The sequence below is a fragment of the Festucalex cinctus genome, chromosome 11, assembly GCF_051991245.1.
Source record: "Festucalex cinctus isolate MCC-2025b chromosome 11, RoL_Fcin_1.0, whole genome shotgun sequence".
In the NCBI taxonomy this organism is placed as follows: Eukaryota; Metazoa; Chordata; class Actinopteri; order Syngnathiformes; family Syngnathidae; genus Festucalex; species Festucalex cinctus.
The window spans coordinates 29,884,489-29,906,898 of record NC_135421.1 but is presented as its reverse complement, the minus strand read 5'-3'; the positions used below and the strand labels follow the sequence as shown (position 1 = coordinate 29,906,898).

The following is a 22,410-nucleotide window of genomic DNA, read 5'->3' as shown; positions in this document are numbered from 1 at the left end:
CATTCTTTATCAACAACACACAACCCACTGACAGGAAACAGCTTCAGTCTCAAAGTGCATCTCTAGTGCAATTGCAAATTCCATCAACGATTGTCATCAATTCAAACCATTGATAACTCTTATTATCATCGCCATTGCCCAGAATTGATCATGAAATACTGCATGTCCTTTTCTCTCCATGTTATTGTTGCCCAGGTATGAGTCACATGCACAATAGTTTTGTTGGACTCAGCCCTGACGGTGTGTGTGTGTGTGTGTGTGTGTGTGTGTGTGTGTGTGTGTGTGTGTGTGTGTGTGTGTGTATATGTGTGTGTGTGTGTGACGGTGAGTCAGCAACAGTGGGAGTGAAGCATCTCAATGCAATTCAGCCAGCACTCATTCTATTATTCATCCACGCCTGTGATTTTCCAACTGGAACATGTCCAGGATCTCTACTATGGGAAATGGCACCTCATCATAGCTTCTTCATGTGTACGTTACAAATATTTCCAAGTATTTTGTTATTAGGTAGGAATGACTTACTTTGATCCCGTGGAAGGACTACATGGAGGCTTCACGACAAGCCACAGGGTGGGGCTGTCCGCACACTGCGTTTGTTTCTAATGGAGCCTACCACTGGTGAAATGGGGGATGATTCCTCTCAATAATAATATTTTTTTTCCAATCAATTTCATGGCAAAAACAAAATAACTCCTATACAGTTGGTTCATTGTTGTCCTCTACGGGCCGCCATGCATTTTTTGCAGCGTTTGTCTTGATTCGGGTCATTGTCATGGCTGTGCCTACTCCAGCTAACTTTGGGTGAAAAGTGGCAGATACTCTGGATTGGTCAGCAGTCAATCACAGGACACGCACGGACAAACAATTAGTGACAATTCAGAGTGAACACGCATGTGGAAGGAAGCCATGGGGAGCAGCCCATGACCATGATCAAAGTAATCAGATCAACGCGTTGACCTGTGACCCTTTTCAGAGCCTGCGTTTGAATGCCATTATGATGATGGCGTCAGAAATAAGTGCGTGCGTGCTACTACTGACATCCAATGATTTCAGCAACAAATTCTTGCAGGGAAATTTCCAGTATTTTGTTCCTGAAAAATGGAGCGATGTCATAAAATGTCACCTATTCCGAGCAAGCTAGCAATACTATCAAGCACTGTATCGTTTGCTTCATATCATAGCCGAATACCTGACTGCACATGTGTCGAGATCGCGCTGCATGTTTTCTAGGCTTCTCTGCTCCAAGGCACCTGATTCAAGGATCAGGATCATTATCAGGCTCCCGCAGAGCTTTATTAAATATGAATCAGCTGTGTTGAAAATGGGAGGCCTCGAAAACCTGTAGGGCTGCGGCCCTCGAGGGGTTCAGTTGGACACCACTGCCTTACTGTATAAATAGCAAAAGAAAGAAAAGTCCATCCATGTGCACAGCTCGACTGTGATACCCCAAAAATAGGGCCCCGGATGTTGCATTCATGAATGTAAGAGTCGCTAACGCTCCACCAACACACTGCGAGCCCCAACTTCAAAATGAAAGGTGTGTCCAAGTATTATTTGATAAGCTTTTATTTTGAAGTTGGCCCATGTTACCGTAATGCATATAATATGAACAATCATTGTGACGGCTGGCTTGACTTGACTTCCAAATTGTCATGATGTGGGTTTTTATCAATTTGGTTTCCATGTCTGTCTCGTTAGATTCCTGTGTCCACCTGGGCCTTGTGTCAACCAATCAGCTCCCTCAGCCACTTGTGTTTTGCCAAAATTACAGTCTACCGTTTTCGTGCAAGAGCATTTCACTTCAATATTCTTACGCCCTTAAAAATCTTAATTTGTTGTTGTGAATTTAGTTGTGGTTTCGAGTAAATTTAACATCAAAAGAATACCATGATTTTAGGTCATAGTTTTTGTTTTGTTTTTTAGGTTGGCTATTTGGCAAAGTCAAATTTCCTTGTTCTTTTCAGTGATCATTTTATTTGAAGTAATATTGTATTTTTTTTAAGCCCGTTTTTTTGTAGCCTTAACCTGTATGACCAGTAGGCAACACCTTCAGAATCCCCATGGATACTGTCATCCTCTACATTCCGCTCTTCCTGTGAGTGGATGTTAAGGAAAGAACTGTTGTCAGGAGAACTAAATCATGGGGGATTGGCCCACGGCTCCAAACAGGTGGGCGTCGGGGGAGACGGATGCGCATTTGAAAGCGCCGTCGCCATGCGTATGTAACCAGGGGCGCGTCGACGGGCCTCCAGGGGCTGAGGGCGAACCAGGCATGTGCTATGCCTCCATTCATGCAAAATTCCAACATTTCTGCTTCTTCCACTGGGAAATGTTTTGCTATTCACGTAACAGCTGTTATGAAAGCAAGTCTCATCACATCACATGACTAGATATCAACGCACTGGAGGAAATCCACTTGAATCTGATTCATTAACATACAAAATGTGTTCCAGATTAGGTTGTAGAACCTATTTTGGTTCCCGAATCTTATTTTGGGAAAGGCTGATGTTATTCTCTTCAGGCTCGTGGTAATCCATGTCTACTATACACAATTTGGTAGCAATTGGTTATACATCTGGATTCTGGTCTATACAGGTCAAATATGATTTCCTCTTGAAGATAAGAACCATGCAGCTGGAATGCATAAAGCACGGAAGCATGCAGGAGTAATGGATGCTGTTGGCAAGTAGACAAGGCCAGCATGCAGGGATAGATGGTCGGACATATGTTCGCTATAATCCCGCCACGGAGGATTATGCCGTCAGAAAAAGCCAGCCGACTGAATTGAGCCTTTCATTTCTTAATAGTGTGATATTCATATAGGCTGCAAAGCCAAGACATTTTTCAGTAAGGCATGTTTTTTGTTACAGAAGCACGTTAGATAGTTGAGAGTTATGAGCCCCACGATGACTGGGTGAGTGATGCATACTGTACGTCTCATCATATGTCTCATGTGTGAGGGAAACCAAACCAGCTAATAAGTAGACAGATGCGCAGTACTGAGGGATGTCCCTAATCATTTCATCATCTTCTTCAATTTACATGAAGTTGAGCAATTGTTAGACACCCTTCCCAGGTCTACGCTGATCTAATGGTGCCAATTAAAGTGAACGTGGGGAATAGTAGTTCCCCGTAAAGGAGAGGTCAGGGGTCACAATCTGTTTTGACAGTATAAGTGAAGTGCGCATTATGTGTGCATGTGCGTGAAAATCAAGTTTAAAAAAAAAAAATTGCTGTCATTAGCATGACGGCGAATGGGGTGCTGAAAGCGTTTGCATAACTGCACCCCTTAAAGCTTGCAAGCAGTTTCAAGTGACAAAACGGCAGGTGCACTTGGTGCCATTTTGAACTGTCCTAATGTTGTTTATAGGCAAAAAAAACCAAACATTGTGCAAAGCTCGACAAGGCAGAAGTGTATGCTTGTAAACCTCCCAATTTCCAGACAGAAACGAAAGATCCAAACGGACGTAAAAGATGGAAAATTTCTTGAACACATTTATTTTGTCAATATCCTGAAACCGATTGAACAGAAGCATCACGAAGCTTGCTAGCGGACGTACGTGGAACGAAACTAATGAAGTGACGCTCATCCAACTCCCAGTAAAGTGCACGCATTCAGCCAAATCTTAAGCACTTCAAAAGCTTCAGTGGAGTTTCCCGGCAGTAACGACACGCTAGACATGTTTAAAATAGCTTCAACCAAAAAAAAAAAAAAAAAAATCAACTTTCCAACGATTGAAATGGTCCAAATCAGCGCTTCCCCGTTAGACTCCATTCGTTTTCAATGAAAAGTTGGTAGCAGGCTACTCGCCGGCCTACCCATAATGCACCGTTCTGCCGAGATGTGCACTTCACTTATTATGTCACTCAATCCAATTCCTCCAGACGAGTCTTTTAATGCAACCTTTCTTACATTTAGGGCAGGTCTTTTTTTTCTTTTCTTTTTTATTGTTGTGTATTTCTTATATATTATCAATTTTTAGGGATGCACGATAATAGCGGTGGCCAATAATTATCAACCAATTTGCCATCCTACAGATAAACAGATAAGAGATAATAAAGAAATCCGCCGATAATAATAGACATGCCACAGTGGTAGTGTCACATATTTGTGACATCATAATGCACGCGGCCTCGTGTTCACAGAAGATGCAACATGGCAGTCACCAGTGTGGGCTTTCTTTAGTGGCCTGTTATGGAAAATAACGATATTGTGGACACCTGCATTTTCTTGAACAATGTCAATATCGAAGTGACCTTGACTGCAAAGTCTGCTCCAAACAGACTGTTTGCTTTCCTGCCCAGCTGACTGACACTCCCTTAAATTTCCCCTCCCAAAAGCGAAGCAGGCTGCATCGAAATCTTGCCATAATAATTTACAGATCACCATCGATCGAATTTCCTGTTGCCTTTTTCTTTTTTAGATCGATATCGGTAGAGCGAGCGAGCCATCGAGTCTTGTATTCCGCCGATGTTTGCTGCGACGCGCGCGAGAGACGATCGAGTCCCAGCCGTGATCGGCCCCACCCCTGCCCTACGTCCTTACGTCTGCGTGACGCGTCCGACCGCCTCCATCTGTCCTCCACGGTAACCACACAGAGCTTCCTGATGATCCTCCTCATCTTCCTCCTCCTCCTCCTCCTCAGCAGCGGCAGCGGCGAGACGCAGACTGCACTTGACAGCCGCGTGTCGTCACGCGACCTTATCCGGTTATGGACGACCAGGCGGGACTGGGAGCATCCAGGCAGGAATCATGCCCACTGTCCCGCGCAGTGGCGGGAGGAAACTTTGCTTTGGCTTTTCGTTGCACCCGTGGCCGCTTTCTCAGGTGAGGAAGAGCATTACCTCCGACAAGGCCAATTTCAGTGTGTGCGCATGAATTCTCATCGACGTTTTGTATTCGTGTGCAACTTCCTGCTTTCACTTTTTAACATGGCCACTTGGTGTGTGTGTGTGTGTGTGTTTTGTTTTTTTCATGCTTTATTGGGAATGTTGCAGTGGTGTTCTCATTCAATTCAGGGAAGAAGCCTTTCATGAAACATTCATGACGTCAGAATTGACCTCAAATGCAATTTTCCAATGGACAAAACTCATTTCAAAAAGAAGAAATGAACACTTAATTTAATGCATGTGTTCCTTTCAAATGAATACATGAATATTTAGAATGACAACAAAAATACATGTACAGTAAATACTGCATGTTATTGATTTGAAATTTGGTTCTAAATGATCGTTTTAAACCAAGTTGAAGTTAAGTTTGGATCTGATTCTGATGACGCTTGGAGTGGCAATATTGGTTAATGATGTCAAAATAAATCCATCCGTTTTCTGAAGCGCTTGCTCCTCACAAGGCTCGCTGGACAACCCTAAAAATAAATAAATACAAAGAAATGAAAAACATGACAAATTTGAAAAGATATATTGATTCAAAATAATAGTAAATATATTCATCATTGAAAAAAATATCTCCAGCAGCGTATTTGAAATTTGGTACTTGATGAATTGAAACCAACTGATCCTGCACTTCCACGTGCAATTTTAATTGAAAATCAAATTGAACTTTGGCTGGACTTCAAAAACATTCAAATCCAACGTCATTAATTATATGATCTCATTATTGGATATTTTCTGTCACTTGTCAGTTTCAGTTCATCCAACATGAACTTGTAATTTTTGTGTATTTGAAGCAACTTGAATGAAAAAAGAACTCAATCTTGTGTTTTCTTATTAATAGTGTTGTTCTTTTTCCTTGGATTGAAACCTTAATTGCTTTATTCCTTATTTTAGGCCTGATTTGAAATGAGCAATCTACCTCCAGAAGCTTTCTGTGTATGTGTTTATGTGAGCGAGCCATCATCAAATTGCAGATACTGAAAGAATGTTATGTTAGCCTGTCAAAGTCTTGCTGTGTACAGCTTGTTTCAGGTGGGTTTTTTGTTGTTGTTTGTTTTGTTTTTTTCAGGGTTGTGTCCCTCGTGGTTTTGTCCGTTCATCAGGGTATTGCGCCACAAATCTGCAGGTTGTGATGTTAGTGCAACACTTTTCTACACATTATAAAATATGCAGCTCAACTACAACCGTAATGACAAGCTGTAATGAAATTGTTGGATAAAATTAATATATAAGCAGTGCTAGCGTCAAATTATGGTCATCGTAAAAAATGTTGTTTTTTTATGTTACATACACATGTAACAATTTAATGATCTCAGGTCATACTGTGTAGATGCTAAATAGCAATGCTAATATGCTTAACTTTTTATGCCTTTTCACTTGTTAAATGCATTATATGTTCATTATAAGTAGGGATGTAACAATATCCAAACACAATATGATAAATATCACGATATGTACCTCGTGATATGATAATTATTACAATATTGTGAGGTGGTCGGCGATATGAAAAAAAAAAATGCTCACGATGTATACAAACTCATATTAAAAAAAGAAAAAAAAAGTCATATTGGGAGAAAAAAAGCACATTTATGTGTTTTTGTACGTAAATAACATTGATGGGACCACTGTCATGGTCTCCTATGGGCTCAGCGGTGCAAAGTATCATTCTAGTCGTGGTTTATGTAATTCACAATGTTGTGTTTGGCTGAAGCAGGCCAAAATTAATGGGTTTTTTTTGTGTGTGTGTGTATTTGAAAAACATTTGTTGGTATGACTGATTAATAGGGGTGAAAAGTACCGCAGTGGCCAAAACATTCCTAATTAAAATGAAACTGCACTAATAAACTAACCACAAGAGGGTGCTAGAAGTGCACAAATGGAACACAGTCTTTTACCTTTTCAACATGTGTGCTGCTTTCATCATCGTGACATGACGACGATGATATTGTTGCAATTTTAATATTACGATATCACAATATTGCATCCCTAATTATAACCTGATATAATATTTTGGTAGTTTGAGGATACGAAAGTAGACTTTGTTCTTGTCACGTTTGGGGGGTGTCGGAGGCCGGACCCAAATGCAGGGGACAACAGTGGTTAGTAAATAAGACTAGCAAGCGTTCCAATGAGCTCTCTCATGTCCCGCACATCTGAACGGCGAGCAGCAAAAAGCACGCCAGTAACATGCGGGGGAAGCCAAAGATGATTTTGCAACTCGCACGCACTCTCCTTCCTGCCGCTCATTTGCAGCTGGGATTTCAAACGTACAAACGTACGTCTGACTCCTTGTCACTTCTCACTATGACTCATATCGTCTTTTCTCAACATTCACCACCTGCACGTTTGCAACGAAGGGAGCGAGCGCGAGTGTGACTTTTTAACAGCTTACTGTACACAAATCGCTTTGGATGGCGTGCAGTGAGTTTTGCGTGCCATCACTTCCAGTTATCGATGACCTTCAAGCGTGTCTTTGTCATCATGCGCTGTTTTGTCTCTCGTGTGCAGGTAACGAGAGGCCAACTCAGCTGCGCCAAAGACATTTGGGGGGTAAGGACCCACTTTTGATTGGATCGCACATTTTACCAATCGTAATTGCGTGTTCATTGTTGGAATTCTGTTCACAATTGTAACTTAGATTTGTATTACTGCTCCTTTTTATTGATTGATTGAAAAAGCGTGGCAAAAAACGCAGATAAAGAGAGCGAGTAAAACACACATGTACATCCTTTGATGCTCTCAAACTAAAGTCAGAAATGTGAAATGTTCGGTGGCTTGGAAAACCACTTTGCTATTGAAAAATGTCACAAGTAGGACAGCAGTTCTTAGTCATACCATCATCGAGATGTTCATTCAAATACTGTCAACTAAGTGAGTCAAGTCATTTTTATTTATGTAGGACAATAAGTGTTCTGTAAAACCTGTATTTATTATTGTAAGCCAGTGTGACATTATGAACATTAAAACTGTACTTAAATATATTAAAAGAAAAATATCATCATATCATAAAAGTGAAACAATTACCGGTAATGTTTTAAAATAAGCAATTCTTAAAGATCAAATGTAAGTGTCATGAGCTGTACTAAAAATAGTGCATTGTACTTAAAGTTAATACTGTACACAAAAAGTACATACATAAAAGTCTACAATGCTGATTTTTTTTTTTTTTTTAAGAAAATGAAGTAACCTGTATGCATAGCATACATATTCCTATTCTTCAGACTCCATTCAAATATGTTTGCTAGCATTTCATGTTTTCAATATTGTCAATTTTATTATCATCATTAATAGTAAACGTCTGCAGCGGCATTATCGCCACAGAAAATCCAAAGAAAAAGCACTCGTGGAGGTTTTGTTTGACTTTTGAGGCACAGAAAATCTTGCTTTGACTAGTTGCAAACAAACGAGTTTCTTTCCTTTTGTTCCAATGATTTGTGATCCAGTTGCAGGACATGACTCAGTGGTGGCCATCGCAACAAGCCTTAGCAGGTGACCGGGGAATCCTTTTCAACCCTGCGGTACGTCTTGCGTCTGTTTCTCGCTTCCATGTCGCTCGTATACTTACATTTGTACGCCCATTCGGCTTTCAAAGGATGGAAAAGAGCCGACAACACACCGGAGGCAAGATATCCGTTCGGACGCGACAATTGCAAGCATCTTATTGTGACGACGTCTTGTCACACGTTCCGGCAGGTCAGCCACGAATGAGCCTTCATCCCCACGTGGCGCCTCACAAGTCGTAAGTGGCACACAAGGAAACACAAGTCAAAGCAACTTCCTGGACATCGACGGCACTGTCACGCCAACACGCGCGTCCGTGTGGAACTCGGAGGTCAACCAACATTTTGGACAGCTACGTGATGCTGTTGGATGCACGCTTGTAAAATCAACGCGCTCATTTCGTCGCTCCGAGCCACGTTCACATTTCGCAATCCCCTTCACTCTCGGCTGTTTGACTGGATTTGGGTGGATTTTGCAAGGCCCACACAATATTGTGCTCCATTGCTATAAAAACATGGAAGCTACCAAAAGAATTAGAAAAAGTATATTTCCATCACTTTCACTTTTGGAGTCGTTAGCATGAGAATATAGCCACGTTTCATCATTATTCACAAATCTATTTACAATTGTGAGTTTTTGAGCTTTTTTCAACATGGTCCTGGTTGAGCTCCTTTGCTCTGCTGCCACCTGCTGGCCGTTTGTGTAATAACTAGCATTTCTTCAACCATTTTTTTGCAGTTGGGAAGTTGCATCAAAGCCTTCTGTTTGCTCTAAAACAAAAGAAAAGATAAAAACGTATAAAAACGTCTTTGGGTCGTAGAACGTATTTATACGTCAAATGAGTTAACAATAATACTTATCTATGTGATCATTATTTATCACAATGGTCAACAATGACTTCACAAGGAAACAGATGGATATAAATGTGCAGTACATTTCATTTTTAGAAATCTCTTCAAGTATTTGCATTTTCAAATGATTCCTAGGAAGTCACAATGTCCCATCACCGATGAGCAGAGATACTTGAATCTTTTTTTTTTCAGAACTTTCCTGATTATTTCTATTTTAGACTACTTTGTACTTTTCTCTGTACTTTTTACATGATACATGTTCAAAACAAGGTCGTTACGTTTTTACTTTTGTTAAATGCAGGAAAATGATGAAAATATTTGTCATTGAAGAAAAAGCAGCAGCCGTCAACGTCTCCTGGCTCCGCCAATCATATGAAGCGTTTCACACGGTCCCAGCTTGTGATTGGCTCCACGACACCTGGTCACATGACGTGCAATTGATGAGATTAGAAAAAACGTAAATATGAGGGCAACGCTTGCCGGATCGTTTGAACTTGATAGCAAGTAAGCGAGTCAGTTGGCCGACGTACTGTGCACCCATTTTTGCTATTAGCTAATATCGTTCAAATTGACATAGGAGGAAATATCCGGTTCAAATGCTTTTTACTTGTCCTTGTTATATTACATTATACGGTACATCTCTGCTGATGAGCTATTTTGAGAACAGGCCCACATGTTTTAGATGGAAGGGCGGGATCTTGAAAACTGATAGCTCTCAATCAGTTAGCAATACAAGTACAGCAAGCATGTGTCGCTTTTCTTTGCTTTTGCAGGATGCTTGTTGATGATTTAAGATTGAGCAGTGATGAGGATGACGCGCAAAGGGTAAGTGCATACGCTGTTGGGCAAAAATATGCTTTCATGTTTTGATTCCATGATGAGGATGATTCATTTCTCTTGCTGTTGCCTTCTGCCCCTAAAGGCAACTCGCGAATCGGCTTCCTGGGAGGGACAACGCAGGTATTCATACAATGCAATACTGTCTTCAGACATCGAGTGTCATTTAAGGAGACCTTCACTTCTCCCGTCCTGATGTGTTGAAAAGAAACTTTCGCCGATCTGATTGGCTAAATTGGGATCGGCCGATATATTCTGCAAAATCGGCAATCACTGCAATGTCTTAATTTGATCGATGATACCGTTCATCGGCTCCGCAAAAATTACATTGCATGTTATTGCAAGTTGAGTTTTTGGAATCATTTTTGGGTGAAATTCTTTTTCCATGCATTTCAATTGGCGTCAATAGAATTGATGATCAGTATCGTTTTTTTCAAACTATGCTATTTGATGATCAGCCCAAAAATCCTGATCATGTAATGCCTGTTTGAAAGTCATGAAATGTTTGAAATATCAGCCCAACTGAACCGCACGAAAAGCAGAATTACATTTTGGCTGTGTGAAAGGCTCAGGTGGATAAATCCTGGCGCTCTCTTTGAAAGTTTCACATTTCCCAGAAAATCTTTGAAAGGGGCTCTTGATGACACCTTAATCGTAGAACAACCCCCCAAAAAGGTTTTCTATAAATCTGTTATTGTACTGTTTGTGTTTGTCCTCTGCATGTCTGTGGTTAGCGGTTAGCATGTCTGCCTCGCAGTCAAGAGTTTCTTGGTTCAAATGTTTGCTCGCACATGCCAAGAACATGCCGGTTAGATTCTGTAGGTGTGAATGTGAGTGTAAACGTTTGTTTGTCTGTGCCTGTGCTGACTGCGATTCTCGCATGTCGTCAAGGCAAAATGTTTCTAACCCTCGGTTTTGTTGGTGTGTGCGTGTTGATGGACCGTCTCCCCCAAATGGCAGGAGGGCGAGACATTCCAGCTCCGACTCCTCGCGATCGCACTCTTCTGCGCAGTCGGTCAGTGGCAGCCTTCATTCCCGCAGCTCCGGCCCAGCTGCTTGGTCGGCGTGCAGCAGCAATCAGGAGGTAAGAAGACGGCCTGCTATCGCCGTCTGTCGTGTTTCTTGGCTTGTCCGGATGGCGACGGCAGGTGTGGGAGCGACGGAGAAAGGAGGAATGAGAGTGTGAGTTTGGAAAAAGAAGGCGGAGGAAAAGCAGCCCGGGGGCTGCGCGGCCGCAGCTTTGGGAATTAGTGGCTGGGTGTCATGTCAACAGGCTCAGTCTTACGGAACAAAAGCCCTCAGGAAGGCAAAGTCGGGTTGACATCAGACGCAACAACAAGACACGCTAACTAGGATTAGACATGCATCCGTTTCCTAACGTGCTTTAGGCAAGGCAAGGCAAGGCAAGTTTATTTGTATAGCACATTTCATACACAAGGCAACTCAATGTGCTTTACACGAGGAAAGACAACACATAAGCATCAAGAAACAGTAGTTAACATTCAGAGGAAAAAAATAAATAAATAAAAATAGGTTACAAAATTTACTAAAAAAACAAACAAAAAAACACTGTTTAAAAGTCCCTAATCAAAGGTATAAGAAAAAAGCAAAGTTTTTAACCTGGATTTGAAAGCATTTACACTCGGGGCTGACTTCACTTCTGTTGGCAGCCTAATTCCATCTGTGTGCAGCATAATAGCTAAATGCAGCTTCACCATGTTTGCTTCGAACTCTGGGTTCCACTAGTTGGCCCGAGTCTGTGGATCTCAGAGCCCTGCTGGGTTTGTACTCAATCAGCATTTCTTGGATATATTCAGGACCCAAACCATTTAGTGATTTATAGACGAGTAGCAGAACTTTAAAATCGATTCTACAGCTGACAGGGAGCCAGTGTAAATCCTTAAGTACTGGAGTAATATGTTCTGATCTTTTTGTTTTGGTCAGAACTCGAGCTGCAGCGTTTAGGACCTCATTCTGGTAGTAGGTAAGCTGGAGCCTATCCCAGATGCCATCGGGCAAGTGGCAGGACACTGGAGGAATTGCTAGGCAGGGTCGAACTCAAATGATGTCAAATACAACAGACACTCCAAACTGGAACACAAGCGCCTTCCGGGTGGCTTCCCTTTAGAAACGACGCAAGTAGAACTGGCCCGGCAGACTGCTTGTCAGTTCCTGGAATCACAGGGGTAACTGCAACTTGAAAAAGAATGGATTGATTGAGAAAGTCAGCTAACTGAATAGGAAACACACGGCACCACCAAAGGTCCTTTTAGACATTGAATTTTGTTTTCAGAAAGACTCAAAAGTCAGGGAAAGCATCGCAGAGTAAACTTTTTCCAACGCTAATATCACAGCTCCGCTTCAGAAAACAGATGAGCCGTGATTGGTCCTTATCCGACCCAGCCCAGAGCAACCGTGAAGTCATTCAAGTCAACAGCACGTGGCAAAATGGATGGAAAGGATGCATTTTGGTGCTTAACTCATATTCCGTGTGCAATATCCACTCGCAGCCATTTTCACACAAGCAATCCCGTTCGCTCTTTTACTCGATTTGGACTGATTTTGCAAGGCGCGCACAATATTGCGTTCTATTGCTGTAAAAACATAGAACCTGCCAAAAGAAAGATTAAAGTCTCTTCTTTCATCAGGAAAAAAAAAAAAAAAAAAAAGTATATTTCTATTTGTTTCCGTTTTGAAATAATTTGCATTAGAATATAGCTAAGTTTCACCATTTTTCACAAATCTATTTCCAATTGTGAGTAATTGAACTTTTTTTCAACATGGCCCTGGTTGATCTCCTTTGCTCTGCTGCCACCTGCTGGCCATTTGTGTAATAACTAGCATTTCTTCAACCGTTCTTTGCAGCAGAGAGGCTGCATCAAAGCCTTCTGTATGTTCTCTAGCATACGAAAACAACAACATAAAAAGGTATAAATATGTCTTTGGGACACTTAAGAGCTTTAAAATAGAACGTATGTATACGTTTTTGGGAGGAAATGAGTTCATCACAATATAGTGTTTAGACTAGTGGGGCTGTCCAAAATGTGTGCAGTCCCAGTTAAGAAGCACCAATATTTTGTTTGATATTGTAAAATATACAGTATTCGTCAATTCTTTTCTCAGTCACCCTGTGCATCAGTTGAGCCCCAGGAACAAAATAAATAAATCAACAACCATCGTGGAGGAGAAGTGGACAGAGCTTCAGAGATTCGAACCCAAATCTAAACCCAACTATCAAACACAATACAAAGTAGAAAACATGACTAAAAAACAATTGAAAAGATGGAATGATAGCAGATTTGCTTCTTTGTGGTCTGGATTTATATTGTAGTTTCGGACCCCATTTTCTTTTTGAAGGGCACAAGTCAACTGAATCCTTCCACTTGCTTGCATTTTGAGTGTGGATGTGTTCAGCATGACGCATGGTGGAATCCCGCGGAGAGTGTTGGGCTGCTGTCAGATGCTTGATATGAGGAGGCGACGAATTAAGGGGCAACTTGCTCCTCTTTCATGAAAGCGCGGTCCTCTAGATGTCCAAGCATGCAAAACATTGACAAAAATGGGGAGTGGAGCTTCTGTGAGGCTGTGAAGAAGGATGGGGGCGGGGCGGGGGTGCAAGTGGGAGACCATCATGTGTTTTTCATTTACGCCCAGTGTCTCCGAAAGGACGAGACGGCGGTTGGAACTGCTCAGCTCAGGCGGCAAGTCCAGAGTTACAGGTACGAAGGAGGTAGGGAGGGCCAGAAGAAAAAAAAAAAAAAAAAAAAGGGGGGGGAGAGAGTCAAGACGGTACAAGCGATGTAGTGTCTTCCCTGGGAAGAGGTCGGGAGATGTGGCGACTCGCTGTTTGACTCCAAGAGTGGAAGTTTAATTTGGCGTTGCCGCTCCGCTGCCAGGGGGAAGCGAGAAGGCGAGAGACGGGGAGCAACGGGGAGGTTTGCGCCGCAGCTGTAAGTAATTTTCCTCCAACGTTTTCTCGCCCATATTCACTCCTATGCTTGCCGTGTCACTCGTTTGTTGGGCAAACAGTTATTTGGCAGCATTGGACGGCTTGTGTAGCCGGCAGCCCAGATGGGATCTCAGGAACAGCAGTGAGGACTTTTAGTTGTTGTGTTGTGCTTGTAATGGTTCACCTTCTGGACTCACTGAGTTCACATTTATGTGGAATCTTGCTTTGATTCACGTTTGGAGTACCAATGTGTCTGTCTGCGTAGTAAATAGGTCACAAAACAGATGTTTTGTCAGTTCAAGGTATTGCTGATTTCAAGTGAAGTATTATATCTAAAGATGGAATTCAGCCAAAATATTCAGGAAAATGTCTCTAGTTTGTCAGCTATGTCATGAAAAAAGTGATTGCATGCAAAGTGATTTATTCGATGCCGTAAGAAGGCAGTAAGGTGGGAATGTGGGGGTCAACGCTTGTCTGTCTGTTTGGCTGGTGACGAGTCCACGATGCACCCAAAAAAAGTCAGCTGAGATCGACTTATGGATGGAATCGTATTTATGTTCGTCACACGTCACTTCAAGGGGAAGACAAGCTGAAAATTCTTGACAATAATATGTTCTATGCGGCCCCACTATAGTCTGCGTTTTTTGGAATATGAGGAAAGGAAGACATTTTGATCATTCTCAGGGGGCGGCCATTTTGTTCCTTGCTGTCAACTGAAAATGACATCACAGTTGTTCAGGACTCGGGTAACGACCAATCGCGATTTCTAAAGCTGATTACTGGCAAAATGGCTGCCCTGTGTGATGGATAAAAACATTTTTAGACTGGCGAAGGCACATTCAACATATTATTGTAAAGAACATTTTTGGGCTGAATCCCTCTTTAACCCTTACAACCTATCCAATAGACAGAACAGAACGGGAAGCCTGACGTGTCACTAAAAGTAACCCCGCCCCCTTATTTCTCCCATAAAAACGGGAAACATCAGGAGGGGGGAGTGAGGAAAAGGGGTTGGAACAGCCCTAGACACGAGCACAGTCTGGATTGTGGAAAACCCAACTTCAGCAAACTGACACAAACTTACCTGTGAGCCGAATGAGGACAAGCGCCATAAATAATGGATGGATGGACTACACTTAGAAGGTGATTTTAAAAATTGTACAGGCAAGCGCTTGACAACAAGTCGATCTTGGAATAGAATAATTCCTTTATTTCCTATCAGAAAAGTAGTCGAGAAATCCAGACAAGCGTCACAGTCATCGTTGAGGTTGCGTATGCGTATGTGTTGCTTGAAAAACCAGCCAGCTGGCTTGGAATGTACTTCCGCTGTGCACATTTCTTTGAGGTGTATTCACATTTAAACAGAGTTAAATACAACACTTATCGTATGTATAGATTTTGTTGAGATGAGATCAAGTTCAGCTCTGAATGGGTTTCATTTAAATTCCAACTCTGATGCTTTCTGCAGACTGATGGCTCCACAGCTGCCCAGTGGCAATTGGAGAAGTGGCTGAAGAAGTCCCAAAAAAAGGCAGCTCAAAGCGACCATTATCCCGTCCGGAGCATTCCTGGGAAGCCGTCCTCTCCGCACGTGCTCCGAGCGCCGTCTCCGGCCAGATTCTGGGACGGCGATCGGGAATACAGCCCGCGCCAAAGCCCCATTCCCAGCCCGCAGTTGAGCTCGAGGCCCGGCAGCCCCCTGCTCAGTCCCGCTTACAGCTTCTGTCCCAGCCCGCTTCCCAGCACCTGCCCAAGTCCGAGCGATAGCAGGTGCAGTCCACTTCCAAGTGTGGTCCCAAGTCCGTGCGGGAGCCCAAGAGCGCAGCTTAGCCCGACCCACAGAGGTCCTCGGTTAAGTCCCACTTCATCGCCTTTGCCGGGTTACTTCCAAACTCATCCGTACCCGGCGCCACCTCCCCACAGCACAAAAGCTCGGTCACGGGTTGGCCTATTGTCAAATCCCGACGCCAAAACCAAGCACAAAATTAGCGCAGAGCCTCCCCCTCATCAGCACGGGTCCAAGGCGAGGCCCACGGAACACACAGGCCACAGGCAAAACCCATCCAGAGCCGTTTTAAACGGCAGCGATAGTCGCAGACCACAGAGCCATTCCCGTCCAGGCCCTAAAAAGCCAGCCCAACACGCATCACAATACGAGGAGATCCAGGGAGGCCGACCAGGCCGCAGCTCCGACCGCAAGACTCGGCACGCTTCTCCGCGCCATCTTCCAACTGGCCGTGAAAGCAGCGTCGCGAAAGATGCCGCGAATAATCACTTGAGTCCAAGTCCTGACCTGCAACCGCGGGCCAAGTCCAGAGCCGTTCATGCTTCTAAGACATCACACGAGCAGCCGCGGGCCAAGAAACGCCAGGCGGTCCGCAGACAACTTCCTCGCGGCGAAGCGCAGGACAGGAAAGAGAGAAGGAGAGAGGAGAGGAAGGAGCACAGGAGGCTGGCGGAGGAGCAGCTCCCGAGACATCGCTGGATCGAGAGTTCCGAGGAAGACGAGGTGCTCGTTGTGGAGACGCAACAGAGGGGGCCAACCCGCGAGTGCCAAACAGTCCAGTTCAAAGGGCGACACCTCCATCGCCATCGCCCGCGCCCGCGAAGAAGAACCGAGACGCAGGCGAAGCAGCCGGACTCGTCATCTTCACTCAGCCCTCCTCCTCACGGACAGTCCCGCTCATCCTCCGCTTCGTCAAATTCCGATTCGGAATACCAGCCTCGAGTCGCCGAGGTTCCGCAAGACTCCACTTCACTCCAGGGACTCCGCAGGGGAGCCCGAAACAGCTCGGGTAGAACCGAGGCCAGCAAGTCCAAGGGAAAGACCTCCGGGGGGCAGCAAAGTGAGACCAGGCACAGACGCTACACCCTGGTCCCGTTCGGGCGAAGCGAGCGGGGAGCTGCGCCTTCGCAACGTGGACTGAGAAACCTGGTGGTGCACATCGACCTCTGTCTCCTGAAGAGGGTCCCGGACACAGCTGTTCATTCTCCCGTTAAAGCGCCGTTCAAATCGTCCCCCGGGAAGAAAAAAGACAAGCAAACAGGGAGGATGAAACATCTGCACACGCCAGATGCCGTCTCCAAAGACAGCAAAAGAAAACGCAAGGTACACGTTCACTAAGACTTCTCTGTTGTTGTTCAGCTGTCGCTTTCGTCTGTGTAATGCACGTGTGATTGTGGGCCTAGTTGGAGAATGGCATCTCACGTAAACAAAGCAAAAGGAACACGCCACATGCCGCTTGTACGCAATCATCGTTCCATGCGGCTGAGGGCAACTTTTCAACTCAGACCGTGCATAATGGGTAAGTGTTGGGATTTTTTGCTTTTTTTTGAGCATCGACACGTTTAGGTCCACCTGCACAAACTGATGGGAGATCAAATAAGTAGCCAAAATACTACAAACGTCTTGTGAGGCTTCAAATTTTGGCTCAGGCCTTCCTGTTTGGTTTATTTACATGCTTGCACTTTTTTCACCAAGTATAAGCCAAGTGCGCATTAAGTTTGCGCATGCGCGAGGGAAAAAAAACAGGCGACCAACTGCCCTATCAATTTGAATGGCGGAGATTCGAGTGGTGACAATCTTTGCCTAACGGGACACTTGAAAGCTTGCAAGTCGACGTCCCCGATGTCAGGAAACCACACGCAAAGCATGCTCATAAAAACAGCAACTTTCCAGCCGTCAGAGTCGATTCCATCGGATCCAATTCATTTTCAATGACCGTTTGGTAGTTTCGCCCACCCACAATGCACCACGCCGCTACCCATAATGCACCTTTGCTTATTCCAACTTCATTACAAGGCATGGTAGTTAGCATGCTATTTTATACATAAGAAAATAAGACAAAGACATTCAAACGTTCTCCCCCAGAAAAAAAGGCCAATTTTTGCCGATTTATCTCTGATTTTCTCAGTTGCTTTGATACATTTCTCAGATCAGAAAGTTATTTTGACTTAAAATATAATAGTCAGACAAGATCATGTTGCTTATTTTAAGATACTTATTGGTTAATGATCTTTTTTGATCAAGCAGTCTCGACATTGCGTGTGAGCCACTTTTGAGAAGTGTGAAGCTTAAAAACAAACTTTTTCCACATTTGAAGATGACTAACCAACATGAAAGGCCCTGAACTGGGGTTCATATTTTCAGATTTTGTATAATCGATCAATAAGACAAATGGAAAAAAACTACAAGTCTGTAAACAATGAGACAAAAGTGCAATGTAGCTCTTTATTGTAAGCATCGTTGTTGTGGGTTTTTTTTTTCTCACTTTTATGACTGATCAAAATAAATTGTATTCATTCATTTGATTTGACTGTAAGCGTCTTGAATGTTGACAGATATTTGGAGGAGTACTTGGACAATAAGCGGCCATTATCTCCGCTGTCGCCGCCGTCTGACAGCCCCGAGTTCACCAAACTTTCATCCAAAGCAAAAAATGGCGACGATTATCGCAAGAACAGAGATTCAGCACCAAAGGTAACACAAAATAACTGGACTGACATTACTTTACTTGCAACCATTTGGCTTTAATCCTTTTGTTTGTTTTTTTGTCTTTCACTTGAACGCTTAGCCGAAAAAGGAAGCGGATTGCGTAAAAGTGTCCAGACAGCTTTTGTCCGATTCCTGGGGCCCCGCGGGACACAGAGCCGTCGTGCCAAATACCGAAACGTGAGCCATCGTTGTGGAGGATGCAACCTCAGCACATCCATCAGATTCCCATTACTAACAAACACTATTTGATTTGGTGGCGAATGCGTTCCACCTTTTCAGGCCTCCCCACGCTGAGTACTACTTACATGAAGCCAAAAGGATGAAGCACCGTGCAGATGCCGTGGTGAGTTCACAATCGGATTATTATTATTATTATTATTATTATTGTCATTATCTGCGATTGGCTGGCAACCAGTTCAGGGTGTACCCCGCCTGCTGCCCATAGCCAGGTGAGATAGGCTCCAGCACCCCCCGTGACCCTTGTGAGGAACGAGTGGTTCAGAAAATGGATGGATATCATCATTTTTTATGTATATTTTTATATATATTATATATATTGATATAGAAGAATTGGGAACTACATAGCATAATTCAAGATGGCAGAGTGCAGTCAACTTACTGGCATGGATTTGAGTTTTTTGGTCACTGTTGTTATTATTATGCACAAACATAATATTGTGCTTTTTTCACAATATTGTGAATTTGTATACAATATCATGAGCTTATATATATATATATATATATATATATATATATATATATATATATATATATATACATATATATATATATATATATATGTGTATATATTTTGGTTCTCAACCTTTTTCACTGGTTTCGTCCCTGTGAAATATTTTTTCAGCCAAATAGTCCACACCAGGCAAAGCATGAACACAAAAGACTTCAAATAGATTGTTTCACCGTCATTGTTTCATTTGTTCAACTTTGCAACTTTATTTGTATATTGATCTTGCAAATGTTTTGGAAATAAAAAGATATAACAAAAGAGAGAATTAAATCAGCTTAAATGAAAGATTTGTGCACGTAAAAATGATCACTATTTAGTGGTCATAATAAAGATCTGTTGTCAAAAGAAATCACCAACAAAATTTTCAATAACATTTTGAAATGATTGACGCTAAAATGAAATAAAAAAGGTTGGGTCGAACCATTCTGCTATTTTTTTTCTTTTTCAGGATTATGAAATTGAATAACATTTATTTTATTTTACTGAAATATTTCCATAATGTAATCATCTTCAAATACTTTTTTGCATGGATCCTACTTCCATTTATTTTAACATATCATGTACAAGCAGTACACATACTGTACATCCAATTGAGAACCACTTCTCCAAGTCAACGAGTCAAAAGGAGCCATTTTTCAATTGCCCTAAAAATGCGACTAGAGTAGTTCCAATGGAACGTAAATCATGAGAAGAGCAGTACAATCGGTCATGAATTGGGTTTTTTTTGTGACCTTATTTGTTCCGGAGGATTTGAGAAGCACTTGAAGTCCTCATTTGATGTTTAATTCCAAGGAAAAGGACCCAAAATGGCGTCCGGTGGTCATGTGTTCCAGGTGGACAAGCTGGGGAAGGCTGTGAATTACGTGGACGCTGCTCTCTCGTTCATGGAATGCGGCAAAGCCATGGAGGAAGGCCCCCTGGAGGCCAAATCTCCCTACGCCATGTACGCCGAGACGGTGGAGCTTATCAGGTGAACTCCAAATTGGTTCAAGTGAGTCCAACATGGCACGTTGGTGTATCTGGCTGCTTGTCTTCATGGCCGCATCGTTAGCCAATGACGACAAACAGACGTCAGCTTGCGTTCATCGGGTTATTCGTTCCTATTTCTGCAGGTACGCCATGAGGCTAAAAAGCCACTCTGGTCCCGGCGCACGACAAGAAGACAAACAGCTGGCGGTGCTCTGGTGCGCAAGTGTGCTTTTCATTCCCGGAGATCCGTTTGGAAAAACTTTCACTCGTCCCTCCTGCGTTCACAGCTTTCGATGCCTGGCCCTCCTCTACTGGCAGATGTTTCGTTTAAAAAAGGATCACGCGCTGAAATACTCCAAAGTGCTGCTGGACTACTTTAAGGTGCGCTCATTTGCGATTGTTGTCCCAATTCCAGACAGTCTCCTTGAATGGCTCGTGTGATCCTTTCAGACTTCTTCCAAAGTGCCTCCGCTGCCATCCTGCTGGAATGACGCCGGCAAGTAGGTGGACAACAAGTCGAGCGCTTCGACACTCGGACTCAAACCCGCGTTGGCAACTATTTGCTTTTCGTCGTACAGGGACACGGGAGGGCCTTCTCCTTCCCTCCTGCCTGATGCCACCAAACGCATCGGGCGGAGTTCACAAGAGGACAGTGGCTCTCCTTCGCTCATAAGCATCCCTCAACGTATCCACCAGATGGCGGCAAACCACCTAAACATCACCAACAGTGTCCTGTACAGTTACGAGTACTGGGAGGTTGCTGACAACCTGGCAAAAGAGAGTCAAGGTCTGCGTGGCGAATGTCAGCCATTTGCGAATGTCAGCCATTTGCGAATGTCAGCCATTTGCGTTTGTCCTCATTCGCGTCCCGGCCGACCAGTGAGCTGGACTGCTTGCCAGCCAAAGATCCAACATGAGAGCTGCGTTCGCCTTTTCCCTCCTAAAATTGCTCCGTTTCAAACTTCTCCACTTTATATTAAATTTCGTATCTCATAAAATAACTCTTTTGATGTGATCATTTTGTTACTATCAAAGTAAATGCCCATCCCTACATTTTAATATGTATTTTCTTTTCTTTTTTTTTCAAACAAAAAAAGTAGCAGAAACAATTTTACATATTGATTTTAAAATATTTATTTTGTAAAATAATTGTTGATAATTATTCTATTAGTGAAATAAACATGTTACATATAAGATTATGTACATACTAAATCTGAAATATTAAGTGACAGCACTAAATGTGAGCCCTAAGCCCATTAAAAAGAAGTCTTTTTTTTTTTTTCTCTCCCTTTCAAACAGAGTTCTTCAACTACTTGAATACTCTGTCCGGACCTTTGACGCTTCACAGCAGCATCGTTCATGCGGTCCAGTACACCAGGCAGGCTCTTCAGTGGATCCGCATCAGTGCCAAACTGAACTAACAAGGACGGCGAGGGGAACCTTCTTCCCATTTTTGACAGAAACCACAATACGCAACCTTTGTACCAACTTTGAATGTGCCTGCCGAGGTGCTGTTGAGCAATTTTAGGACTCGAGACGTCCAGCCTTCCTCGTGAAATGAACGTGAAAAACGTGCAAAGTGATTTGAAGCCAGATGTCCAATAGCGACAGAAGCGGGACTCAGTCACTATAATGCAAAGGCCTTTCATATGTTATCGTTGTACTTTTTAAGATGGACAAAACCGTTTCTACAGAATTTGAATTGTGGGCAAATGAAGATTGAAGGATTTTTTTTTACATTTATATTTAAATATTTGTTCTACTGTGCAATATTTGTTGGACTTGTGTAAGCAAAACAAATACAATGAAATAAAGTGTGTCTCTCACACACTGGTGCGATCAGGCTAGCTGAAAGCTCGCGACATGATCACGACTCGTGCCTCTTTCAGTTTGAGAAGTCTTGCATGTGCCGCTCTCGTTTTCTTTTTGCACCATCATAACATGCTTTTTCCGCCAGCAAAATACTTTTGATCCCAAGTGTGGAGCAAAAGTGTGCCAGCAACAAACAAAAATCAATCATCATTTTTCAAACACTTGCTGGCGTGTAATGAAAAATGTTTTTTAGGGACGAAATGCGACCTTTTAGAGTCTTGAGCACGGATTTCGATTTGATTAGAAGTTTGAATTTCACAGCCGAGCTGGACAAGAGACTCTTCAATGCCTACAC

The 22,410-nt window shown here is 43.0% G+C and overlaps 1 protein-coding gene across 3 annotated transcripts; it reads left to right on the top strand.

Moving 5' to 3' along the window:
* The first annotated feature begins 419 nt into the window (after nt 1-419).
* On the top strand, nt 420-22,111 carry aff3 (AF4/FMR2 family, member 3). Of its 3 annotated transcripts, XM_077535942.1 has the most exons (20): nt 420-471; nt 4,647-4,828; nt 7,402-7,443; nt 8,337-8,411; nt 8,486-8,525; nt 8,587-8,632; nt 10,019-10,070; nt 10,168-10,205; nt 11,043-11,166; nt 15,500-17,140; nt 17,221-17,336; nt 18,373-18,511; nt 18,606-18,703; nt 18,806-18,869; nt 20,108-20,244; nt 20,387-20,458; nt 20,531-20,624; nt 20,694-20,743; nt 20,822-21,030; nt 21,543-22,111. In XM_077535942.1, exons 1-20 carry the CDS (start codon nt 444-446, stop codon nt 21,662-21,664), a joined length of 3,369 nt encoding a protein of 1,122 aa, XP_077392068.1. In that variant the 5' UTR covers nt 420-443; the 3' UTR covers nt 21,665-22,111. The 3 variants fall into 3 exon arrangements, with proteins under 3 accessions (XP_077392068.1, XP_077392067.1, XP_077392066.1); XM_077535941.1 differs by lacking the exon at nt 420-471 and having other exon boundaries at nt 4,799-4,828; nt 8,486-8,514; XM_077535940.1 differs by lacking the exons at nt 420-471; nt 21,543-22,111 and having other exon boundaries at nt 4,799-4,828; nt 8,486-8,514; nt 20,822-21,536.
* Nucleotides 22,112-22,410: the final 299 nt, after the last annotated feature.

Bases quoted from the DNA above. Each gene is read 5' to 3' on its own strand.
- aff3 (XM_077535942.1), top strand. From the start codon at position 444: ATGGCACCTCATCATAGCTTCTTCATGT. The intron at 472-4,646 runs GTACGTTACAAA...CCTCCTCCTCAG, and splicing joins TCATCATAGCTTCTTCATGT to CAGCGGCAGCGGCGAGACGC. The intron at 8,412-8,485 runs GTACGTCTTGCG...CGGCTTTCAAAG, and splicing joins GAATCCTTTTCAACCCTGCG to GATGGAAAAGAGCCGACAAC.